This window comes from Anabrus simplex, chromosome 8, assembly GCF_040414725.1.
Source record: "Anabrus simplex isolate iqAnaSimp1 chromosome 8, ASM4041472v1, whole genome shotgun sequence".
In the NCBI taxonomy this organism is placed as follows: domain Eukaryota; kingdom Metazoa; phylum Arthropoda; class Insecta; order Orthoptera; family Tettigoniidae; genus Anabrus; species Anabrus simplex.
Genome location: NC_090272.1, coordinates 211,431,451 through 211,458,362, shown reverse-complemented (window position 1 = coordinate 211,458,362; position 26,912 = coordinate 211,431,451). Strand labels below are relative to the sequence as shown.

The following is a 26,912-nucleotide window of genomic DNA, read 5'->3' as shown; positions in this document are numbered from 1 at the left end:
GGGTATTATTAATATAGAGGGAAAAGAGGACAGGAGCAGGACAGAACCCTGTGGAGTTCCTGCCTCCCTCACCCGCCACTATAAAGTAATATCGTGAGCTATAACACGCTGCTTACGACCTATAAGATAAGAGCGGAAAAAGTTTGAAGCTTCAGTACCAAAAATTGTTCAAGTTTTTATGCAATATCTGGATACTGATCAATTCCAAAGCATTGCTGAAGTCGAGGAGTATGAGTATAGTCACTTGTCTTTCGTCGATTGTTTGTTTGCTGTCACCTTTTCCCAATTTGTAACAAAACTGGGTGTTTATGCGTTGCTCCAGTGCACTTTGACACGAGTCTTCACACGCACTAGCAGCACAGTAACCTAGTTCAGGTCTGTGTGTTCAACGCTATGTAGTGGCTCTCGTGATGTCTCTCTATTCGCACGCAGTGTTACCAGACGTTGCCATTGCAATATCGGTCCATTCACTGTACTTATTAGATACACCCTGTAGATATATGTGGTATTCATTATGAGGATGAAATGATGGTGATATGATGATTTGGTGATAGTTGATTACCTTCATCTTCGGAGAGACGTTGGCGCTTGGCGTACCGACGCTGAGAGGAAAGTGTCTTGACGCCCATCACAACTCACACCACCATCACCACCACCACCACCTATACAACACAACACAGGACGACACGTCACACAACAGCACAAACATATTAGGACTTGGACAACAGGGAAATTGTTGACAACGTATCTGATGTCACACCGTACTAGCAAGAGGGTAAATTCCACCTGACTGATACTGTTATCTCTCCATGATTGGGGATTTAAATGAGACTATGGAGTGGGTATTTGGGAAACTGGGAGTGAAATTTCTAGATCCTAATGTGTGGGTAGGAGATAGGGATCTGCGCTCGGATGGCCTTCATTTAAACCGCAGTGGTACGTATAAGTTAGCAAAATTTGTTTGGAAGGGTAATAGGGAGGTACATTCAGGGAAACGGGATGGTTTAGGGAGCGGTGATAAGGGAACAGGGAACTGGAAATCAAGTAGGGATGACATAAAATTGTTAGTGTTCAACTGTAGAAGTATTGTAAAGAAAGGAATAGAAATAATTTAATAGATATATATTTACCACATATTGTAATAGGAGTTGAATCATGGCTGAGAAATGAAATAATGGATGCAGAAATTTTCTCACGGAACTGGAGAGTGTATCGTAGAGATAGGATAGGAATGGTGGGAGGGGGAGTATTCATTCTGGTGAAAGAAGAATTTGTAAGCTACGAAAAAGTTAAAGATGAGAAACAAGAAATTCTAGGTGTAAGACTCATTTCTAAAGATAATAGGCAACTTAATGTCTTTGGAGTGTACAGACCGGGAAAGGGTAGCGCAGACACGGATTCAGAATTATTTGATAAGATAATCATCTATGTGGGAAACGACATGGAAAGGAATGTGATTGTAGCGGGGGATCTGAATTTACCCAATGTCAGTTGGGAATGAAATGCGAACGACAGGAAGCATGACCAACAAATGGCAAATAAGCTAATACGGGAAAGACAGCTGATTCAGAGAGTGATGGAACCAACTAGAGGGAAAAATATCTTGGACGTGGTGCTGATAAAACCAGATGAGCTCTTTAGAGAAACCGAAGTAATAGATGGCATTAGTGATCATGAAGCTGTTTTTGTCGTAGTTAAAAATAAATGTGTTAGAAAGGCAGGTCTTAAAAGTAGGACTATTAGGCACTACCATATGGCTGATAAAGCAGGCATGAGGCAGTTTAAAAAAAGTAACTATGATCGGTGGAAAAGGGCAAATAAAAATGTAAACAGATTCTGGGATGGGTTTAAAGCAATTGTTGAGGAATGTGAAAACAGCTTTGTACGTTTAAAGTTGCTAAGAAATGGTAAAGACCCACCTAATTATAATAGAGAAATAAAGAGACTAAGAAGGAAGTGCAGATTGGAAAGAAATAGAGTTAGAAATGGTTATGGAAGTAAGGAGAAATTGAAGGAATTTACTAGCAAATTGAATCTAGCAAAGAAGGCAGCTAAGGATAACATGTTGCCAAGCATAATTGGCAGTCATACACATTTTCGTGATAAATGGAAGGGTATGTATAGGTATTTTAATGCAGAAACAGGTTCCAAGAAGGACATTCCAGGAATAATTGATGGACAAGGGGAGTGTGTATGTGAGAATCTTCAAAAGGCAGAAGTATTCAGTCAGCAGTATGTAAAGATTGTTGGAAAGATTGTTGGTTACAAGGGAAATGTCCAGATAGAGGAGGAGACTAATGCTAAAGAAGTATTAAGATTTACATATGATAACAATGATATTTACAATAAGATACAAAGGTTGAAAACTAGAAAAGCGGCTGGAATTGATACGATTTCTGAGGATATACTAAAGACAATGGGTTGGGATATGGTACCATATCTGAAGTACTTATTTGATTATTGTTTGCTTGAAGGAGCTATACCAGATGAATAGAGAGTTGCTATAGTAGCCCCTGTGTATAAAGGAAAGGATGATAGACATAAAGCTGAAAATTACAGGCCAGTAAGTTTGACATGCGTTACATGTAAGCTTTGGGAAGGCATTCTTTCTGATTATATTAGACATGTTTGTGAAGTGAATAACTGGTTCGATAGAAGGCAGTTCGGTTTTAGGAAAGGTTATTCCAGGGAAGCTCAACTTGTAGGATTCCAGTAAGATATAGCAGATATCTTGGATTCAGGAGGTCAAATGGACTGTATTGCGATTGACCTGTCTAAAGCATTTATAGGGTGGATCGTGGGAGACTACTGGCAAAAATGAGTGCAATTGGACTAGACAAAAGAGTGACTGAATGGGGTGCTATATTTCTAGAAAATACATCTCAGAGAATTAAAGTAGGCGAAGCTTTATCTGACCCTGTCATAATTAAGAGGGGAATTTCTCAGGGCAGTATTATTGGACCTTTATGTTTTTATATATATATAAATGACAAGAGTAAAGAAGTGGAATCAGAGGTAAGGCCTTTTGAAAATGATGTTATTCTGTATAGAGTAATAAATAATTTACAAGTTTCTGAGCAACTGCAACGTGACCTCGATAATGTTGTGAGATGGACGGCAGGCAATGGTATCATGATAAACGGTGTTAAATTTCAGTTTGTGAGTTTCAGAAATAGGAAAAGTCCTCTTAGTTCAATTACTGCGTTGATGGGTGAAAGTTCCTTTTGGGGATCTTTGTAAGTATCTAGGTGTTAATATAAGTAAAGATCTTCATTGGGGTAATCACATAAATGGGATTGTAAATAAAGGGTACAGATCTCTGCACATGGTTATGAGGGTATATAGGGGTTTTAGTAAGGATGTAAAGGAGAGGGCATATAAGTCTCTAGTAGGACCCCAACTAGAGTATGGTTCCAGTGTATGGGACCCTCACTAGGATTACCTGGTTCAAGAACTGGCAAAAATCCAAAGAAACGCAGCTCGATTTGTTTCGGGTGATTTCCGACAAAAGAGTAGCGTTACAAAAATGTTGCAAAGTTTGGGCTGGGTAGAATTGGGAGAAAGAAGACGAGCTGCTCGACTAAGTGGTATGTTCCGAGCTGTCAGTGGAGAGATGGCGTGGATTGACATTAGTAGACGAATAAGTTTGAGTGGCGTCTTTAAACGTAGGAACGATCACAATATGAAGATAAAGTTGGAATTCAAGAGGACAAATTGGGGCAAATATTCGTTTATAGGAAGGGGAGTTAGGGATTGGAATGACTTACCAAGGGATAGGAAAGCAACAGATAGGGTATCTGCCACCTGGGCGACTGCCCTAAATGCAGATCAGTATTGATTGATTGATTTGCGGAGCATCCTGATGGTGTTACCAATTTGTCTGAGATAACCAGTTGCTGCGTTTTAAACGGTTCTAACCGGATGATTTCACGAGTTGCAACATCGATGGCTTACTTTCGCTTACTGTAGATGATTAAAGTACAAGTCTGCTGAAAGAGGCCGATGAATTCCCAGTGCACTCGTGCTAATACTTGATACAAAGCAAAGTCATCTCTGTACAGGTCATGAAGGCCCTTGGAGCGCTGGAAGGTAAAGTCTTAGTAAAGGGGTAGAGTGATTAGTTCTACGTCCAGTCGCCTTTACCGCCAGGAATTACCTGGTACTCATTTTTGATGTAGGCTGAGTGATCCTCAGGACAATGTGCACCTCCGGAAGTGGAAATCTGGTTTCTTAAATGTTTTGACTTCCTGACGGGGAATCGAACCCACGTCCTTCCGGGTGAACCGAGCACTCCTCTACCGCCTCGGCCATGCAGCACCTGACAATACTTGATGGATTATTTTAAATGCTAATATATATATATATATATATTTGCAAGTTGCTTAAGACGCACCGATACAGACAGGTCTTATGGCGACGATGAGACAGAAAGGAGCTAGGAGTGGGAAGGAATCGGCCGTGGCCTTAATTAGGTACAGCCCCAGCATTTGCCTGGTGTGAAAATGGGAAGCCACGTAAAACCATCTAAAAGGGCTGCCGACAGTGGGGTTCGAACCCATTGTCTCCCGAATATTGGGTACTGGCCGCATTTAAGCGACTGCAGCTATCGAACTCGGTGCTAATAAATTTGAAAGGGTATTGTTTGTTAAGCAAAGGTTGCGACGTAAAGCCACTAGCAAAAAAATTTCTGCAATTATTTTAACTTCTTCGTATTCCTCTCAATAAACGTTTTTATGGTTTATCCTCTTAACCGTTTACAGTCCGCCTCTGTGGTGTAGTGGTAGTGTGATTAGCTGCCACCCCCGGAGGCCCAGATTCGATTCTCGGCTCTGCCACGAAATTTGAAAAGTGGTACAAGACACGAAATTATATACAAGTAATTCCCAAAATGGCACACAGTGTCATAAGACGCCAAAAGAGGACATTGAGGAAGGAATACCACCCATTCTTCCCAGTGAAGTAAGAGCAGCCATAAGGGAAGCAAAGAATGCAAAATCCCCAGGCGAAGATGGAATCTACAATGAATTCCTGAAATGGGGTGAAGAAGACATAACCCCATTCATCACTACGCTATTTAACAAGATACTCGAATCAGAAGACATACCAAGGGAGTGGAAACAAAGCACCATCATACTTCTGCACAAAAAAGGAGCCAAAGACGATATCAATAACTACAGACCTATCAACCTAATTGTAAATCTTTACAAACTCTTCATGAAGATCCTAACTAAGAGAATGGCGAAGACACTAGATGAACAACAACCAGTGACACAAGCAGGTTTTAGAACAAATTACAGTACATCAGACCACCTACAAGCAGTGAATCAACTGATCGAGAAAACACAAGAATTCAATCTGGATGTATATATAGCATTTGTGGACTACAATAAAGCATTCGACTCCGTAGAACGGGAATACGTTTTAGAAGCACTGAGCAAACAAGGGATCCAGAACAAATACATCAGACTCCTGGATAAACTCTACGAAGGCAGTGAGGCCAGAATAAAAACAGAAAGAGAAGGAAAGAAAATCAAGATAGAAAGAGGAGTTAAGCAAGGGGACCCTCTCTCACCAAAATTATTCACGTGCTTACTGGAGAATCAGTTCAGAAAACTAGATTGGGAAAACAAATACGGCATCAAAATAGATGGAGCAAGACTAACGCACTTACGATTTGCAGACGACACCGTATTGGTGGCAGAGTCGGCAACGGAGCTAGAACAAATGATAATAGAATTAGACAACATCAGCAAAGAAGCAGGCCTGACAATGAATCCAAGAAAAAACAAAATTGATGACTAATGCACTGGAAACTCCAGTTAGCGTAAACGGAGAAATACTGGAATACGTAGAGGAATGTGTATACCTTGGCCAGAACATATCATTCTCAAACTGTTCAGAAAAAGAGGTCAAACGGCGAATAGGACAAGCATGGAAGAAGTTCTGGTCTCTAAAGTTCATACTGACAGACAAGACTCAGAAACTCACCCTTAAAGCTGAAGTCCTAGAAAAATGTGTGATACCAGTCCTACTATATGGATGCCAAACCTGGGCGCTAACACTAAAACAAAGGAAAATGATCCAGATATGCCAGCGCAAAATGGAAAGAAAAATACTCCAGGTCACATTGAGAGACAGAATACGGAACGAAGATGTACGAAGGAGAACCGGCATGAAGGACGCTCTGACGACAGCCGATCAGTTAAAGTGGAAATGGGGAGGACACGTAGCGAGACTGGAGCAAAATCGATGGGCCTACAAAATGACAATGTGGGATCCCAGACAAGGAAGACGAAACGTGGGAAGGCAAAGAACTAGATGGGCAGACTGGTTTGCAAGATGGGGAGGAAAACAATGGACAAGAACAGCAAAGATAAGGCAAGAGTGGAAAGAGTTGGGAAAAATTGTGTGCAGAGATCACTGACCTTACGGGATACACCTTTGCTCAAGCCCTGTAATAACATAGGTCGATCAAGACACATATTATAGATATTGTGCAGCAGTGAAATTTGCAACAGTGCGCTTCCGCAAAGAGACCTGGAGATCACCTCTCTGATCACTACGGCATAATACAGTAAAATTGATAAAAGAGGTTTTTATGAAGTGGTGAATATAAAATTATCATCCTCGCGTACACTGCGGAAAGAAGCCGAGCAAGTGTAAAATATGTTGAAATACGCTCTCAGGACAGAGGTGAAGAATACAACATACAATTGTACGCTTCGACGAAGAGGATACCGTGATGGTCATCTTCTGTGCACTCGGGAGAATGGCAAGACGAATGTCAAACAGACAGACGTTTGCATGCTGTAGTGACATGAATAACTCATCACGTAACACATAGTGCAAGGAGGATATGCACTTGCAATGTATGTCAGGAGAATTTCAACGGAGGATAAGGTCAAGAAATTACAAGAAAAATCTACAACATTCGGAGAAGAAGCTATGCAAGAACGAAGAGTGCAAGTTTACGCCTTTACCTAGAAACAACCTGAACCCTCCCTGGGATAAAAGTGTACACGTGTCATTTATGCAACAGTGCGTTTTCGCGAATTGTTGTTCCAGAAAAACACAATTGCATTCACTCGGGGGTGAGACTACACAAATGTACAATATGTGGTAATATGTTATCATGAAAAAACTACAGATTAACCAATATAATAATGCTCTTCAGGACTTGCTCACCTGATGAGCCAAACTGAGCACTGTCCCTGCATTGCAGGAGGCCATAGCCCTTAGGGGATTCATACGGCTAATTTACTTACTTACTTACTTACAAGGGCTGGAACGTAGTTCATTCACTCAGTCTCGGGAGATCAACTGAGTAGAGGGGGTTCGATGCCCACCTCAACCATCCTCGAAGTGGTTTTCCATGGTTTCCCACTTCTCCTCCAGGCAAATGCCGGGATGGTACCTAACTTAACGCCACGACCGCTTCCTTCCCTTTACTTTGTCTATCCCTTCCATTCTTCTCATCGCTGTACAAGGCCCCTGTTCGGCATAGCAGGTGAGGCCGCCTGTGTGAGGCACTGGCCCTCCTCCCTAGTTCCATCCCCCGACCCACAGTCTCACGCTCCAGGAAACTGCCCTTGAGCCGGTATAAGTGGGATCCCTCGCTGAGTCCGAGGGAAAAACCAACCCTGAAGGGTAAACGGATTAAGAAAGTACCATATTCAGAGGAGCAAAATGTTCGCACGATTAATATGAAAATCTGAGAAACTTTATGAAAATAACCTATTCTATAAGAGGTAAATTTGCCGGGCTGAGTATCTCAGACGGAAGAGCGTTGGCCTTCTGACCCCAACTTTGCAGGATCGATGCTTGCTCAGTCCAGTGGCACCGGGCCCGTTCGCCGTGCGGTTAGGGGCGCGCGGCTATGAGCTTGCATCCGGAAGATAGTGGGTTCGAAACCCGCTGTCGGCAACCCTGAAAACGGTTTTCCGTGGTTTGCCATTTTCACACCAGGAAAATGTTGGCACTGTACCTTAATTAAAGCCACGGCCGCTTTCTTCCAACTCCTAGGCCTTTCCTATCCCATCGTCGTCATAACACCTAGCTGTGACGGTGCGACGTAAAGGAACTTGTAAAAAATGACTTTTTTTTTTTGAAAACAGAAAGAGAAATGGGACTCTGGGCTACGACGCTGAATGAACGTATAAAGTGTTAATTTTCCTACTGGAGTTCTGTCAGTTTGCACGCTTACACGTGCTTGCTGTATTATCGCTTATCACTTTTTGATACCTTTAATGTTAGTAATCCTCTAATACTTGCTTCTTACCCGTAAAAGATGCTTAAGTCATATTTGACCTTTGTGCAGGTCATTGTTACCTAGTTTTTAAGGCATATTTGATCACATGTCTTATACTTCTTGTAAGCACAAAGACGCACACAGGAGATGCTGTCAGTTGTGTATACTGTTTTATTTACAAATATACACATTAATGAACCGCCACCTTGAACAAAACACTTCTACGGAGAGAACTGCTACATTAGCATGCCAAATGGCTGCCAACACAACAAAATAACAACCTGAGTTCACCTATTCTACTAATGACTTCCACTACAAGTGTCGCTAACAACTCAACTCCAACTCCCAAGACTGCCTCTTTACATACATTGACTGTCCAGGCTTTTAGAAAAGTATGACACAACATGTTTTCTCGTAGTTTATCGAGTCTCCAATAGCCTGTGTACAAATGAATGGAATTTTCTGTACAACTCTAGTGACAAGATGTGTTGTTCTGGACTATTACCCTGAGTTGCACAACATTACATTGGATTTATACATCATAATCAGACACATCAGCCACAAACGAGGTAATAATAAATTATATACTATTAATTATGTGTTCTTGTATTAAACTCTTGTTAATATACATACAGCAGACGTGTCGTGATATAACCTCACATGTTTTGTTACACAAGACAAATAATAAATGATACGACCGCCTTTTATACCAAATAAAGCCGGTACATAACTACGTAAATAATAATAATAATAATAATAATAATAATAATAATAATAATAATAATAATAATAGACGTAAACAACTTCATAGCCTCACCTCACAACTAATAATAGCTGCCTCTGTGGATCAGTGATAAAATGTCGGCCTCCGGGTTGCGGGTTCAAACCCGGCAGAGGTATTGGGAATGTTGATGGGTGGAAAAAAGTCAGTTTGACACTCCATGTCGTATGATGTCGGCATGTAAAAGATCTCTGGTGACACATATGGTCTTTAGCCGAGAAAATTCATTAAATCTCAGCCATAGACGCCCAAGAGATTTTCGGTTTACTCGGTCTGCCATCTAATGGGCCTAGAGTAAAACGGAACGTCGGAATTGACGAGCAGACAGCCAGATGGCGTCAAACAGAAATGTCTGCACACGGTAGCTGAGGCCATGCGATTATTATTATTACTATTACAAGTAATAATCGAGCTCCTTATTTTCAATATTTACCCATGGGTTAGAGAATTGTTTCCAAGTTATACTAGTCCATTACTCTTGCATCATTCTTTAGGTCATACATTTCCGAGCCCCACTCATCAGTATGATGTCCTTCTGTCTAATGGAGGATAGTCTTTCATCGACGCTCTGAAGTGGACAACACAACTCGTCGCAGAAGACACTTCTACTATTTTTGATCGGCCGGGTGGCTACACATCTTTACTTTCCGCTCGCGCCGAGCCAACAAAGCATATAGGCCGACTCCTCGTTGGATGTCAGCCTCCCTACCACCAACCACCATGACGACCACCGCCATCACCACTACCTTTGCGACCCCTGCTCACACCTTCTCCTCGCTTTCCATCACAACTGTTACGTCGCCCCATTCATAGCCGCTTCTATCCACCTCTCTCCCCGCGCTACCTCCTGTTGATCCACCTCGACTATTACGTATTCCTCCCCGCTACTTCATCCGCCCTTCTACGCTGTCTACATCTGCCTTGCCAACCACTACATCACCACCACCACTGACCGTCGTAACAGCAGCAGCCACTCATCAACTTCCATCACCGTCAGACACATCAGCCACAAACGAAGTCTTCAGTTGCGTCGTCCGTGGCGTAAGCCCACTCATCCCGGCAACCGACATTCAAGAACAACTTCGCCTTCAAGCCATACCCGTCAAGCGGGCGTTCCGTATCTACAACTCCACCGGTCCGACGTATTTAATCAGACTTCAGCTTCACAGCGCAGCACCCGTCGCCCACCTGATCTCCAACGGAGCACTTCTCTACGGCCGTCATCATCCCGTCGAACCCTCTCGCTCACCTCCCCGCCCTAGATATCACCACTCCACATCTCGTCGCCATACCCGGCCTGATCATCCTCCCTTCCAGCGCTCTATGTCCGTCCACCTCCTTCTTCTGCTAATATCTCCATCCCACCACACCGACCCTTCAACATCTCCGACACCTCATAACCGCCCTGTATGACATCGCTTCAACACTTCACCACCTTACACTTCCACGCACCGAGCTCGACAGCTGCAGTCGTTTAAGTGCGGCCAGTATCCAGTATTCGGGAGACCGTGGTTTCCCATTTTCACACCAGGCAAATGCTGGGGCTGTACCTTAATTAAGGCCACGGCCGCTTCCTTCCCACTCCTAGCCCTTCCCTGTCCCATCGTTGCCATAAGACCTATCTGTGTCGGTGCGACGTAAAGCAACTAGCAAAAAAAATAAAAAAAAAACACTTGCACGCAACTTCCTTCTCGAGACGCCTGTATAAATCTCCATCCGTAGCCATCTCCCCCAACCAAGACGCCCCAAGATAACATCTTACTTACTCTTCACTTCGTCTTTCCCCTCTTATTCGTCCTACAAATCTCCTGCTTCTGTCACTTCGCCCGGCCAGAGAGAAGACTTAACCTTCTGGGTGGCCCGCCCCACCCTGCGGTGGGGAATGAAAACCTTCTCAGCAGCAGCAGCTGTCTAATATCCATAGTGTACATTCCTTAACAACAGAATAACACTTTTACATATTTCTGCAGTCAGGCAATGTCGTGGAGAAGGAGCACTACTCGAAAGTAAATACATCCAAAACAAAAGTAATGGAGTGCAGTCGATGAAGTGAGAGGATGCAGGAAATATTAGATTAGGAAATGCAGTCTTAAAGGAAGTAGTTGAATATTGTTACTTAACGAAGACATAAAATGCAGACTAGCACAAGCAAGGAAGGCTTTTCTAAAGAAAAGAAATTTGTTCACTTCGAACATTGATATAGGAATTAAAAATTTGTTTCTGAAGATATTCGTCAGGAGTGTGGCATTGTATGGAAGTGAAACATAGCTCAGAAAGAAAGAGAATAGAAGCTTTTGAAATGTGGTGTTACGGAAGAATGCTGAAGGTGAGATGGGTAGATCGAATCACTAATGAAGAGATACTGAATTGAATTGGTGAGAGGAGGACCATTTGGCGACATTTGACGAGAAGGGATGAAAAGGGTCCGCCTCTGTGGTGTAGTGGTTAGTGTGATTAGCTGCCACCCCCGGAGTTCCCGGTTCGATTTCCGCCTCTGCCACGAAAATTTGAAAAGTAGTACGAGGACTGGAACGGGGTCCACTCAGCCTCGCGAGGTCAAATGAGTAGAGGTGGGTTGGATTCCCACCTCAGCCATCCTGGAACTGGTTTTCCGTGGTTTCCCACTTCTCCTCCAGGCAAATGGCGGGATGGTACCTAGCTTAAGGCCACGTCCGCTTTCTTCCCTCTTCCTTGTCTATCCCTTCCAATCGTCCCATCCTTCCCCCCCCCCCACAAGGCCCCTGTTCAGCATAGCAGATGAGGCCGCCTGGGCGAGGTACTGGTCATTCTCCCCAGTTGTATCCCCCGACCCAATGACTCATGCTCCAGGACACTACCCTTGAGGCGGCAGAAGTGAGATCCCTCGCTGAGTCCGATGGAAAAACCAACCCTGGAGGGTAAAGAGATTAATGCCCGGTTTCTGGAATGGTGAGATATCTTTCCGATAGCTATTGCTTTGTTACAGCTGTCGACTCGATAAATCTTCGCTGCGTTGCACAGCGAAACAGCAGCTAACTTATCGAACTGTCAACTATTGGCTCGTTGATCAAGTTTCATAAATACACACTAGATGCCACCCCTCATACTGCTTTGTTTTTGTGCATTAGGTGTCTTCCCTAGATTGCCAGGCGCATGCGCACAAGTAATGCATCGCATTTGAGCTTTCTGTGCAGCTCCTGTTATCCCCTCTTTGCCACGCAGCAAGAAATGAGTATTATACTAGCTCTTGCAGACGTGGGTGTCAGTTTCGTGGTGTTTAAGGGCTCTCAGGAGAATTTGACATTGTTTGAGGATTTCTAATGAAATATGCACACGAGTGGCACATGTCACGCACAATCCAGTTTGCACTGAGCCTTATACGTATACCGTATTTCTTCCCTGCTATTACAAAATATGAACATTGTTTGATCACAGTATAACGATATATATCGGGTAATTAACATAATTGTGCGCGTAGAGGTACGCGGCTGTGAGCTTGCATCCGGGAGATAGTAGGTTCGAATCTCACTGTCGGCAGCCCTGAAGATAGTTTTCCGTGGTTTCCTATTTTCACTCCAGGCAAATGCTGGGGCTGTATCTTAATTAAGGTCACGGCCGCTTCCTTCCAACTCGTAGGCCTTTCCTATCCCATCGTCGCCATAAGACCTATCTGTGTCGGTGCGACGTAAAGCCCCTAGCAAAAAAATTAACATAATTATATAACTTGTTAGTTCCATGTAATGTAATATCGTTAATTAAAAACAACTCCACGATAAAAGTATATGCTCACTGCCAATGGAAGTAGGCCTGCAGTAGGCCTACTACGATAATTGTGTAATTATCTGTTATTCTCAGTTACTGGTACCAGTGCTTTTATGGGCACGAATGCAGTCACCGATACAAATATGATAAGACTCAGTAGTACCGAATCTTAAAGGGTATCCTAATTAATAATTGATCAACAGGGGACAATGGAAAATTATTAGTCACAGGACGCAAATTGTCGCCTGTAACCTCTACCAAACCTATGGCAGTATATTTGTTTAGCCTCAATCTGTCTTTGAATTCGTTTTCACTACTGTATACTTCATTAGAATATTAGGCCGTCGATGATATAATCGTGGTCGTTCTAGAATGTTGACCATTTCTACAATTTCTTTGTCGGAAGAAGATGAGAAAGCATAGAAAATTTTATCAAACACAAGCTTAGCTGCCGATACTGAAGTACTGCGCACGCGCCCACCAAGTTAACAAATAGATATCTCCTGCTCAGGGCCCTCTAAGTTAGCAAGCGATTTATCGAACCGATAGATGTATCTTACGTTCGTGCAACGCCAAAACACAAGTTAACCATTCGATACCGCTATAGGTTCGATATCTCACGTTCCAGAAACCGGGCATAAGAAACAGAGAAAAGGGATGGAAAGGTATGACGCATCTTAAGACACCCAGGACTTGTTCAGATGGTTTTTGAGGGAAGTGTAGGCGATAAAACCGGTAAGGGTAGACCAAGGTATGAATGAAATGAAATGGCGTATGGCTTTTAGAGTGTCGGAGGACAAGTTCGGCTCGCCTGATGCAGGTCTTTTGATTTGACTGCCGTAGGTGACCTGCGCGTCGTGATGAGGATGGAATGATGGTGAAGACGACACATACATCTAGCCCCCGAGCCAACGAAATTAACCAATCATGGTTAAAATTCCCGACCCTGCAGGGAATCGGACCCGGGACCCTCTGTAACCGAAGAACAGCACCCTAACCATTTAGCCGTGGAGCCGGAAGGTATGAGTATGACAAAGAGATTAGAGTAGAAATGATAAGATGAGCACCGGATAGGTTGGCGTGAAAGCGGCATGACCCAAACAGCACGGCTTGCTGGAACTTGGTCACTCAAGACTATTTTCTAATGAAATGTACTACCAGACTCAGTTAGATAGGATGGAGTAGCAGTCTGCATTACGGAAGGGACAGTGTTAACTAGATGAATAAACACATGTTTATCGTTGTGTGGGCGACGGATGTGGCGGCTTAAGGCAGGATCCACCAACGTTCTTCAAGTGTTAAACAGGCTTTATCAGTACTTAAAGCTGTATAAGGCTTCATTGTTCCCGCACCAGCTTATTGTAACGTACGTTATTGATTTATAGGACCTTCTGCTACAAAATGAGTTTACCATTTGGCATAGAGAACAATCGGTAGCCGTGTAGCGCTGTTTATTAGCCTCTCATCCGGCTGAATTCAGGATTACAGGTCGGACCTCGGAGTAGCCGATTGAAAGTTGAATGCTCTTCTTTCGAATAATAAGAATACCTCTCACCAACTACATTTGATGGTTTTCGGAGACTCCGAGGGGCCGGAATTTTGTCCCGCAGGAGTTCTTTTACGTTCCAACAAATCTACCAACACGAGGCTGACAGATTCGAGTACCTTCAAATACCACCGGATTGAGCCAGGATCGATCCTACCAAGTTGGGATCAGAAGGCCAGCGCCTCAACCGTCTGAGACACTCAGCCCGACCCTCCATGCGAGAAACCCGTGTTAAAAGACTTATTTACACATTAAATAAACCCCCTTATTTTTTAAAAATTTTTGGTACATCAGCACTTTATAAGAGCACTTGACTGATGTTATGAGCCCAAGTTGCCGGGCTCGATTGAAGGTGCTCAAATATGCCAGCTTTTTCATTGGTAGATTAAAAGCATGTAAGATAACACCTGAAGAAGAAACAATCGCGCAATTCGACGTTACCGAAAAATGTATAAGTAGGTCGAGGGACGTAAAACAAATATAATAATAATAATAATAATAATAATAATAATAATAATACCCTCTTTACAAGTTGTGCCTCCTACCGACACAGATAGGTCTTATGGCGACGATGGGATAGGAAAGGCCTAAGAGTGCGAAAGAAGAGGCCGTGGCCTTAATTAAGGCACACCTCCAGCATTTGCCTGGTGTGAAAATGAGAAATTACCGGGCGAGTTAGCGGTGCCACTAGGGGCGCGCAGCTTTGAGCTGGCATCAGAGAGATACTGTAGTGGGTTCGAATCCCTCTGTCGGCAGCTCTGAAGATGGTTTTCTGTGGTTTCCCATTTTCACACCAGGCAAATGCTGGTGCTGTGCCCTAATTAAGGCTACGGCCGATTCCTTCCCACTCCTAGCCCTTTCCTATTCCATCGTCGCCATAAGACCTAACTGTGTCGGTGCGACGTAAAACAAATTGTTAAAAAATTAAAAACTGAGAAGTCAGAAAGCCACAGGAAACCAAGTTCAGGGCTGCCGACAGTAGGGAATCCACTATCTCCTAAATGCAAGCTCACAGCTGCGCTCTCCTAATCGTACGGCCAACTCGTTCGATAATAATAATAATAATAATAATAATAATAATAATAATAATAATAATAATAATGTCCGCCTCTGTGGTGTAGTGGTTAGCGTGATTAGCTGCCACCCCCGGAGGTCCGGGTTCGATTTCCGGCTCTGCCACGAAATTTGAAAAGTGGTACGAGGGCTGGAACGGGGTCCACTCAGCCTCGGGAGGTCAACTGAGTAGAGGTGGGTTCGATTCCCACCTCAGCCATCCTCGAAGTGGTTTTCCGTGGTTTCCCACTTCACCTCCAGGCGAATGCCGGGATGGTACCTAACTTAAGGCCACGGCCGCTTCCTTCCCTCATCCTTGCCTATCCCTTCCAATCTTCCCATCCCCCTACAAGGCCCCTGTTCACCATAGCAGGTGAGGCCGCCTGGGCGAGGTACTGGTCATACTCCCCAGTTGTATCCCCCGACCAAGAGTCTGACGCTCCAGGACACTGCCCTTGAGGCGGTAGAGGTGGGATCCCTCGCTGAGTCCGAGGGAAAAGCCGAACCTGGAGGGTAAACAGATGATGATGATGATGATGATGATAATAATAATAATAATAATAATAATAATAATAATAATAATAGCAAAAAGCAAAGCAAAGTCACCTCCGTACAGGCCATGAAGGCCCTTGGAGGAGTGGAAGGTAAAGGCTTCCACCATTGTTAACCTCGGCACGTGATGGGGTAAAGTGGTTAGTTCTACGCCCGGACGCCTTTGCCCCCAGGAATTAACCTGGTACTCATTTTTGGTGTAGGCTGAGTGAACCTCAGGGCCATATGCACCTCCGGAAGTGGAAATCTCGTTTCTTAAATTTTACGACTTCATGACGGGGATTCGAACCCACGTCCTTCCAGGCGAACCGAGCACGACTTTACCGCCACGGCCAGGCTGTCCCTAATAATAATAATAATAATAATAATAATAATAATAATAATAATAATAATAATATAACGATCATGATCATAAAAAAAGAACAACATTTGTTCCTTTAACAGGTTATCAGCTTGAACATCAAAATACTTGCGTCTGAAATGAAAATAAGTTTTTTTCTGCAGCTAGTGTAATAAATGGAGTAAGAGAGTGAGTGAAAAGTTGTGAGACGGACTGCAGTCAATGCATGATTTAACGGGGTGAAAAGTCGGGTTGCAAGTTTTACCAAGAAGAGAAGTCCTCTCAATTTTAATTACTGTGTTCATGTCACGCATGGGGATCACTGCAGGTACCTAGGTGTTAATATAAGGAAAGATCTTCATAGGGGTAATCAAATAAATGGGATTGTAAATAAGAGTTACAGATCTAATATATGGTTGTGAGGCTATTTAGTGGTATTAGTAAGAATGTAAAGGAGAGGGCGTATATGTCATTGGTAAGACCCCTATTGGAGTATGGTTCCAGTGTATGGGATCCAAATCAGGATTACTTGATACGAAAACTGGCAAAGACTGAAAGGAGAACAGGACGATTTCCGACTGTTACGAAAATGTTGCTAACTGTGGACTCGGAAGACTCGGAGACGAGTTGCTCGACTTAGCTGAATGTTTCGGGCCGTCAGGGAAGACATGGCTTGGAGTGACATTAGTACACGAATAAGCTTGAGCGGAGATTTTAAAAGTACGAAGGATCATAATAGGGAATTAAAGTTGGAATTGAAAAGGGCGAATTGGGCCCAATGTTCATTTATATTAAGAGGAGTTAGGGACTGCAATAATTTATCAAATGCCCAAGTATTTTTAAGGGGAGGTATGACTGAACTTTGAATGATTATGGCGAAAAATGTCAATTTTTCTTTTTTGCATAATAAAATACCGCGGACCATGCTGTACGAGGAAATAATAAATTAGTAACCAATCCGACATCGATCAATCAATCACTACTGATCTGCATTTAAGGCAGTCGCCCAGGTGGCAGATTCCCTATCTGTTGTTTTCCTAGCCTTTTCTTAAATCATTACAAAGAAAATGGAAATTTATTGAACATCTCCCTTAGTAAGTTATTCCAATTCCTAACTCCCCTTCATATAAACGAATATTTACCCCAGTTTGTCCTCTTGAATTCCAACTTTATCTTCATATTGTGATCTTTCCTATTTTTAAAGACACAACTCAAATGTATTCTTCTACTAATGTCGTTCCACGCCTTCTCTCCACTGACTGCTCGGAACATACCACTTAGTCGAGCAGCTCGCCTCCTTTGTTCTAAGTCTTCCAAGCCCAAACTTTGCAACATTTTTTAACGCTACTCTTTTGTCGGAAATCACCTAGAACAAAACGAGCTGCTTTTCTTAGGATTTCTCCCAGTTCTCGAATCAAGTAATCCTGGTGTGGGTCTCATACACTGGAACCATACTTTTGTTGGGGTCTTACCAGAGACGTATATACCCTCTCCTTAACACCCTTACTACAACCCCTAAACACCCTCAAAACCATGTGCCCTTTATTTACATTCCCATTTATGTGACAATCAATCAATCAATCAATCAATCAATCAATCAATCAATCAATCAATCAATCAATCAATCAATCAATCAATCAATCAATCAATCAATCAATCAATCAATCAATCCTGATCTACATTTATGGCAGTCGTTCAGATAGTAGATTCTCTATCTAGTGTTTTCCTAGCCTTTTCTTAAATGATTTCAATAAAATTGGAAATTTTTTGAACATCTCCCTTGGTAAGTTACCGTTATTCCAATCTCTAAGTCCCGTTTCTATGAAGGAATATTTAACGACAGCCAGAACAGGACAGTTCTGAGGTGAGTACAAGGTTGTCTTTTTTAAAAAACTTTGTTTCCTCACTTTCACATTTTAGTAGTTGTTGCTGTGAACTAAATGCTCCTCGTGAGAGGTTTCCTCATAACCTGCACACAATTTTGTTTACAAGCTGTGTTAAATGTCGGGATTAACACCTGCTATTGATGTTTATATAGTGTGTATAACAGCCTTATTTTTCACATTAGGGCCTTGCCCTTCAAAATGATAACATTCAAATCTTAAGATTTAACAATCTATTGGCTGCAATAATCTTAACAGAACTGTAAAATGTATAGCAAACTTTATTTGCACATCCGTAAGATACATTTTTACTAAATTTGGTTTATAATTGTGTCACGAGGAGCGTTTTCAATTGTGTTCAAAAAGTTGTATAAAATGAATAACTTCAAAACCAAATGACCTAAATGATTTAAATTTAGTAAACAGCTTACTAGAAGGTTCTATGTATGCGACATAAATTCCATTACAATAGCTTGAGAACTGTAGAAGTTTGACATTTCAGTCGTACCTCCCCTTAAGGAAAGACTGAGCGACGGCCCGAAATGCAGATCAATGGTGATTGATTGATTGATTCATTAATTGATTGATTGATTGATTGATTGATTGATTGATTGATTGATTGATTGATTGATTGATTGATATGCGTGTTGGTAACTGAATCACTAATTTGAAATGGATGATTCCGTGAGGTCTCCGACGTTAAGCAGAATTCGTCCTTGGCATTAACTGGATGAGTAGACTATCTGCAGTTGGTTGGTTGCCACCCTGTCCGGCTGAGGGAAGCGAATGAGTCCGACACGTGAGGTAAGGACACTTGGTTATTTAAGTAATGATAAGGAACTAACGTCCGTCTCTGTGGCCTTTGCCTTGTCTATCCCTTGCAACCTTCCCATCCCTCACAAGGCCGCTGATCAGCATAACAGGTGAGGCCGCCTGGGCGAAGTACTGGTCCTCTTCCTCAGTTGTATTTCCTCGACCCATAGTCTTACGCTCCAGGACACTGCCTTGAGGCGGCAGAGATCAATTCCCTCACTGAGTTCGAGGAAAAAACCAAACCTGGAGGGTAAAGAGACTAAGAAAGAAAGAAAGAAAGAAAGAAAGAAAGAAAGAAAGAAAGAAAGAAAGGAACTAACAGGAAGCAAATTACTTTATTGACGCACGAAGTACCACCTGTTCTAATATTGTTCTTAAAGCTATACTGCTCGGGTATCAAATTCTTCAGTTCATGGAAATTAGGCTATGGTGGTGATTATTGTTTTAAGAGGAAGTACTACTAAGCAACCATCCTCTATACAACACTAATCAGAGAGAAAGAATGGAAGGGGTCCGACACTTCGAAAAATGAAGGTATCGGTCAAAGGAAGACAAGGGCCACGAAGGGCGTGAAAATGAAAGACTCCCTAGGTCTCCATACGTAGGCCTAATAGCGTCGGGGTCCGAAAAGAACAAGAGTTGATCAAGAGAGGTCGGATAGGATAGATGAAATTGAGGAGCCTGGCTCAAGTAAGTGGAAGCAATGCCAGAACTCAGCTAAGGGCTCCATGGTCGCCAACCCACGCTCCAAAGTTCAGAGTCTCTTGGGCCCCTTTTATTTGCCTCTTACGACAGGCAGGGGAAATAGGAAGGTTGACCGCTGCATGTAGACGAAGCTTGGCTACTCTTTAACCAGAAACGTTCTTATGGTCATTTTGGTACACGACGGCTGTCCTCTGACAATACGCAGACTGCCTGGGTCTGCGCTGGAGAAGAAGCGCCAGGTCATGTAACTGCAGTGTTTCGTAGGAATTTCTCAACCAAATACTGAGACAAAAAATGACTTCTTTCTACTTTTTTACAATTTTGCTTTACGTCACACCGACACAGATAGGTCTTATGGCGACGATGGGATAGGAAAGGCCTAGGAGTAGGAAGGAAGCAGCCGTGGTCTTAATTAAGGTACAGCCCAGCATTTGCCTCGTGTTAAAACGGGAAAGCACAGAAAACCATCTTCAGGGCTGGCGACAGTGGGGTTCGAACCCATTATTTCTCGGATGCAAGCTCACTGCTGTGCGCTCCTAACTGTACGGTCAACTCACCAGGTCATCGTTTTAGTTAAGAAGACTGTGTTTGTTTGCATAAGTTGGTATACATGTTCCCATCATGTGTGCTTGGTGAATCCCGTCCTTTCTTCCCGCCCGCAGCACTTTAGATCATGTAACGGAGCAGTGAATTCAGTTAACTGTACAATGTAATAAACAGTTCATACGGTATAGGTTTTTTTACAATGTTCTTTAGGTCGCACCGAAGCAGATAGGTCTTATGATGACGGTGGGATAGGAAAGGTTTAGGAGTGGGAACGGAGTGACCATGGCCTTAATTAAGGTACGGCCTCCGCGGCTCAGGTGGCAGCGCGCCGGCCTCTCACCGCCTCAAATCCCGGTCACTCCATGTGAGATTTGTGCTGGGCGAAGCTGAGGCGGGACAGGCTTTTCTCCGGGTGCTACGGTTTTCCCTGTCATCTTTCACTCCAGCAACACTCTCCAATTCCTACCCTCGCCATTAGATGGGGGTTTTACTCATTTCATTTCTGACCTGGTCGAATGACTGGAAACAGGCTGTATAAGAACGCTGGTTGCCATAGTTAAAATGGTGTCTGTAAGTTGTTGACGGTAATTGCAGGTAGACCCACAGCCCACCGCCCATGCGCCTGCAGAAACAACCGTGTGAAATATTTTATCGTAGAACTTTGGCCGGTAATATTCTGTCACGTGAGGCTCAATATTGTGCGACGATACAATATAGAACAAGCCTTACAGCGTCCTACGCCACGGATGAAGGCTCTGAGACCTCTGCTGGGAAATAAATATATCTCTACAGTTATTTAGAGAGATATTTACCTGACATGTATCTGGCCCATCCTGCTGTATGGCTGTCAGGCCTGGGGCTATATTGCTAAAACTTCGCTTTCCAAATTACAAGTTTTAAAAAAATAAGACACTCAGAATAATGACTAAAGTACCAATACTGAAATCTAACAAGAAAGAAACGAACAGAACTTCGTATTCCGCCTGTTAGATCTCAGATTAACAAGATAGCTAAGATGACCAAAGCTGAATCCTCCTTAGCCATTCAACCGACCCTGGCATCCTACTCTTAAAATAGGTCGTAAGAACCAAGAAGCCGAACACACGTTCAAACATTGCGGCCCTTGGCTCCTCTACGACCTGTTTCAACATGAAATAGGAATCTGTTTCGGCCTTTTCCAAATTATTGAACCTTTCTCCCACGAAGGGCCAGTATTATAATGAGGGTTTAAACTGAAGATTGAGTTAAACTGTAACTTTAGTTTAAACCGATGGTGAGTCTTATAACAGCCGGCCTAAGTTAAAATAAGGTGAAGAAGGAAATATACGATCTTGGTAGCAGTGACGTGAGTGAAAAAGATGACTGTCGATAATGTTCTGTTTACTTCTCGTAGGCAAATGGCGGATAAAAGCAATGAACGTTGTCCTAATTTTACTTGTAAAATTGCTTGTGCAATTAGTACAGAAATATTTATATAGTCCGTGAAACAGTGGTCTTACTACGGGAGGCATAAAACCGCAAAGCTATTAGTAGCTGACTGAGGGGTTCTACAGCATGAGATCTGAAATAGAAGGAAGTTCTTTATTTTCTAAAATTTACACTTTTGACATTCAAACAGTTCAAAAAGTCATTTTTACGTTCTTGCCTTTTCGTTGCATGTTTAATTCTAGCACCAATTTGCTGAAATAGGGTTATGACAGTCTGTTTTGTAAGCCTAAACCTATTTAAAAACTATTTTTCATTCCATATATGAAAGTAACGTGCCCTTGCTCAAAAACTCATGATGCCCGTGGTCGTCCAATAATTTGAACCACTTGTTCATCATCGCTTAGTATTTCTTCAAACACCTTAAAAATATCTTCGAGATCCATTCATTCTGCCATATTGTAAGGTTATGTATTCTTAAACTTCAGTTTAATCGGTAGATGAGTGGCCGTAAAATTAATCTCTAGTTAAATTTAAGATTAAGTTTTTATAATACATGACTAATACATAAACCGAAGTTTAAACTGAACCAACAGTTTAAACCTCTATTATAATACCGGGCCTTAATAACTTCAAAATTAATCCTCTGAAAGGGGCCGTTTGTTAAGAAGGGAAGTTCACCCCCCACCACCACTACCACCTTGAAAATAGCTCTCCGACTCCAAATTAGAATTCATTCTTCACCGAAGAGGGTGTTTCTTCTCTGACGTGAGGTGAAAAACGCTTCTCAGCGACATAGTTTTTCCCCCGCCAGTGCTAAACCAAGATTTCATAGACTCATCGGCACTTCTCGGAAACAGTTTTCGCCCCGGGACCCTCAGGTACTAGCCCTTTAAAAAAAAAAAACCTCCCTCTTCATAACACATGTGCTGCGGGTCAATATTTCTCCAAAAATATCGACATATAGCGGCTTTCGCAGGCGCAACGTCGCTGTCCATGTTAACTTCTCAACCTGACTGACAGGAAGATCCTGTTTTTATCAGTGTCGATATGTGATTTCACGGGAACTGAATTAAAGTGATGGTGAAATGTTGTACACTTACACTTGGCAGTCGGTATTTCCCTGCGGCGTCTTCGAGGGTGGAAACTCACAGCACCTCAGACATTCGTTATGCCTTGAGTATCTCCATACAAACGTAAATGAACGTCACAACTGTTGTTAAGTTCACTTATCCATTATGCAGAGCGTGTGAAGCCCTGCTTTGTCTTTTCGGACCACCCTGCAGCCACACCCCCACTCGCTCGCAGCGCATGACCTAGAAATGCCGATACTTACGGTCGAATCAACAAAATGTGAGGCCCCCTTTCATAAATTCTAATGAATAATAATAATAATAATAATAATAATAATAATAATAATAATAATAATAATAATAATAATAATAATAATAATAATAATAATAATAATAATAATAATAATAATAATCCACCTCCGTGGTGTAGTGGTTAGTGTGATTAGCTACCACCCAGGAGGCCTGGGTTCGATTCCCACCTCAGCCATCCTCGAAGCTTCCGTAGTTTTCCACTTTTCCTCCAGGAAAATGCCGGGATGGTACCTAACTTAAGGCCATGGCCGCTTTTTTCCCCTCTTCCTTGTCTATCCATTCCCATCTTCCCACCCCCCTGTTCAGCATAGCAGGTGAGGCCCCTAGGAGAGGTACTGGTCCTCCTCCCAAGTTGTAACCCCGACCCAAAGTCTCACACTCCAGGACACTGCCCTTGAGGCGGTAGAGGTGGGATTCCTCGCTGAGTCCAAGGGAAAAAACCAACACTGTTGGGGAAACGGATTAAGAAATAATAATAATAATAATAATAATAATAATAATAATAATAATAATAATAATAATAATAATAATAATAATAATAATAATAATAATAATTTATTTATTTATTTATTTATTTATTTATTTATTTATTTATTTATTTATTTATTTATTTATTAGATACAGCCTATGGAGGACCATTTTACACTAATAATAATAAAAATAGTAACTTGAGAAGAAGGAGAGGAAGATTCCGAGGAAAATTCTGGAACCGCAGAAGACTACTGATGGGACTTGGAAGAAAAGGGGAAATGAGGAGCTCTACAAGTATATTGTAAAGGTCACGGACACAATGCGGTAACGAAGGCTGGAAGTCTACTGACACCTCGTAAGAATGGATGACAAACTATTGATCAAAAAGATATTCAGTTACATCATGGGGTTAAAGGCCACCTATGAGGATAGACGAGGTCTTGAGGGATCCAGAAGAAGTTGGAATTACACTATAGATGATCCACAATAGAAGAGCGTTCAGAAGAAGAGTCGACAGTCTAAAATCGTTTGAAGAGGAACCACTAAAAAAGAGACCCAAGCGGATCATTTCCGAAGAAGAGACAAAGATGACAAGCGAAAGAATGAAGATTTTCTGGGAAGAGAAGAGAAGTTCTATAAGCTCTATAGTTGGCCAAATTCTGAATGAAAAAAATAGAATAAAAATAAGAAGCCTAATGATAATTTCAAAGTTAAATTCTTGGGGGGAAAATTGAGAACCATTCAAAATCAAAACATAAGTAAGGCAAAGAGACTCTCTATTAATCTATCCCTCAACCTCGTTTACTGATACGGGGTCCCGAATGAGGTGGAGATGAAATTATATGGCATATTTTTACGGCCGGATGCTCTTCCTTTCGCCAACCTCAGTTGAGAAGCTAATGAAGATGCAATTAATGGTGACGGCCTTTGAATAGGAACTGCCCTGGCATTTGCCTGGAAGTGAATATGGAAACCACAGGAAACCATTCTCTGGACAACCCACGGTGGAGTTGGAACGCACTCGTCTTATGAATGAAGAGCTTGGCTCATAACTGTAACGCAGGGCCTCTCAGGATGTATGCACCGGTGCATTGCACGGCGCAAGGTGCAAAACACGACTTCGCTAGGTTGACCAGAGTGCAGACCCCGCTCCTGGATTTTAAGCAATAGCGCTGTCTCTTTCTTACCCTACGCCTGCCTCGCTCGCTTCGCCTGTCTTCCCCTTCCTCGCTAGCTATGCAGCGCTCCACCAACCGAGCCGAGTTGAGCCGAGTTTAGCCGAGCTTAACCGAGTCGTCCTGAGACAAAACGCTGGTCAACAGAGCCGAGTCGGACCGATGCACGGTGCACAGAACCTCTGCGCCTCGGTTTGCACGCGTGAGATATTGGGCGGTTGATAGGGCCTGCTGTAAGGCTTAGCACCTGCGGTCACTCTGCTCGCCCAGCTGCGTCCTCCGAAAAGAATAATTAGAGACTAATTGCCTAGCACTTCCTGACGACCTTGCAGTCTTACTGAGCGACATTTCAGCAGTTCAAACATAGATCGAACTCCCGAAAGAAACAGCCAAGCGGTCTCCAGTCATTATTCGAACATACACACGTTTCCATTAGGATGAAGTATTAAGTTACAGCAAATTTTCAAGACACACGAACATGGGTCAGGAAATATTTCCATGTTAGAACTCACTTTCTACAACTCTACATACTGCAGTAATTATGGGAAACACACAGAGACAAAACGGACCAGCATAACACATGAAAATCTTTCTTACATTTAATGTTCAATACACCTTCCATTAGCATTGATACTTACATGAACCCACCGACGGGTTTCCGGACCCATGTCCATATAACGTATACATTTTCAAGAGCCAACAGTTAAACCGAAAAACACCACAATGATCCTAATTTATTACAATTTATCAACGAATCAATCAATCAATCAATCAATCAATCAATCAATCAATCAATCAATCAATCAATCAATCAATCATTGACCTGCATTCAGCGCTGTCACCCAAGTGGCAGATTCCCTATCACTTGTTTACCTAGCTTTTTCTTAAATGATTTCAAAAGAACTTGAAAATGTATCGACATTTCCCTTGGTAAATGTTGCTATTGGCTTTACGTCGCACCGACACAGATAGGTCTTATGGCGACGATGGGACCGGAAAGGGCTAGGACTGGGGAGGAAGCGGTCGTAGTCTTAATTAAGGTACAGCCCCAGCATATGCCTGGTGTGAAAATGGGAAACCACGGAAAACCATTTTCAGGGCTGCCGACAGTGGGTTTCGAACCTACTATCTCCCGAATACTGGATACTGGCCGCACTTAAGCGACTGCAGCTATCGAGCTCGGTCCTTGGTGAATTATTACAGTCCCTAATTTCTTCCTTTCTTAATCCGTTTACCCTCAAGGGTTGGTTTTCCTTCGGACTCAGCGAGGGATCCCACCTCTACCGCCTCAAGGGCAGTGTCCTAGAGCGTGAGACTTTGGTTCAGGGAATATAACTGCGGAGGAGGACCGTAACTCGCCCAGGTGGCCTCATCTGTTACGCTTAACAGGGGCCTTGTTGGAGGGATGGGAAGACTGGAAGGTGAAGACAAGAAAGAAGGATGGAGCGGCCGTCGCCTTAAGTTAGGTACTATCCCGGCATTTGCCTGGAGGAGAAGTGGGAAATAACGGAAAACCACTTCCAGGATGGCTGAGGTGGGAATCGAACACACCTCTACTCAGTTGACCTCCCGAGGCTGACTGGACCGCGTTCCAGCCCTCGTAACACTTTTCAAATTTCGTGGCAGAGCCAGGAATCGAACCCGGGCCTCCGGGGGTAGCAGCTAATCACGTTAACCACTACACCACAGAGACGGACTATAAATTAATATTTGCTGCAATTTGTTTTCTTGAATTTTATATTCATGTTACGATCTTTCAGACCTTTAAGAGCTTCTCTCAAGCTTATTCGACTACTAAAGTCATTTGACGCCATCACTTCACCGGACACCTTGGAACATCCTGCTTAGTTGAGCAGCTCATCTCCTTTCTCCCAAGTCTTTCCAGCCCAAAGTTCCCAATGTTTTTGTAACACTACTCAGACGATGACAATAGATCAAACGATGAAAAGCGAAAATAAGAATATATATATATATACTAGCAAATGTACCCGTGCTTCGCTACGGTATTCTACATTGCATACGGATATCGACGTAAATACTGTGCGTGCAGCAAATGAGATTGTTTTAAAATTGCATGTCTCTTAGCCTTATCCGGGAAATAGCATGGGGAGGTCCACATACGTTGTTTCCAATGTAAAGTGAGGGTTGCGGAGTTGTGATGATAACGCCAGGCTCACTCGCCTACTGCCATTCACAATCGAGTTGGCAAGTTTACATTATAATTGCAGGCCCCAATGCCTACTGCGCG

The 26,912-nt window shown here is 42.8% G+C and overlaps 1 protein-coding gene across 2 annotated transcripts in view; it reads right to left on the bottom strand.

The window, feature by feature from the left end:
* LOC136878988 (peptide transporter family 1) overlaps nt 1-26,912 on the bottom strand; it is a 292,467-nt gene that overhangs the window by 218,621 nt on the left and 46,934 nt on the right. The window contains exon 1 of one of the 2 annotated variants that reach the window (XM_068229020.1): nt 563-649. The exons of the other annotated variant lie outside the window; for it this stretch is intronic. Within the exon in view, the coding sequence (XP_068085121.1) occupies nt 563-629 (67 nt within the window). The 5' untranslated portion in view covers nt 630-649. Of the gene's footprint in view, nt 1-562; nt 650-26,912 lie in introns of those variants that run through there. 2 annotated transcript variants of the gene reach the window in all.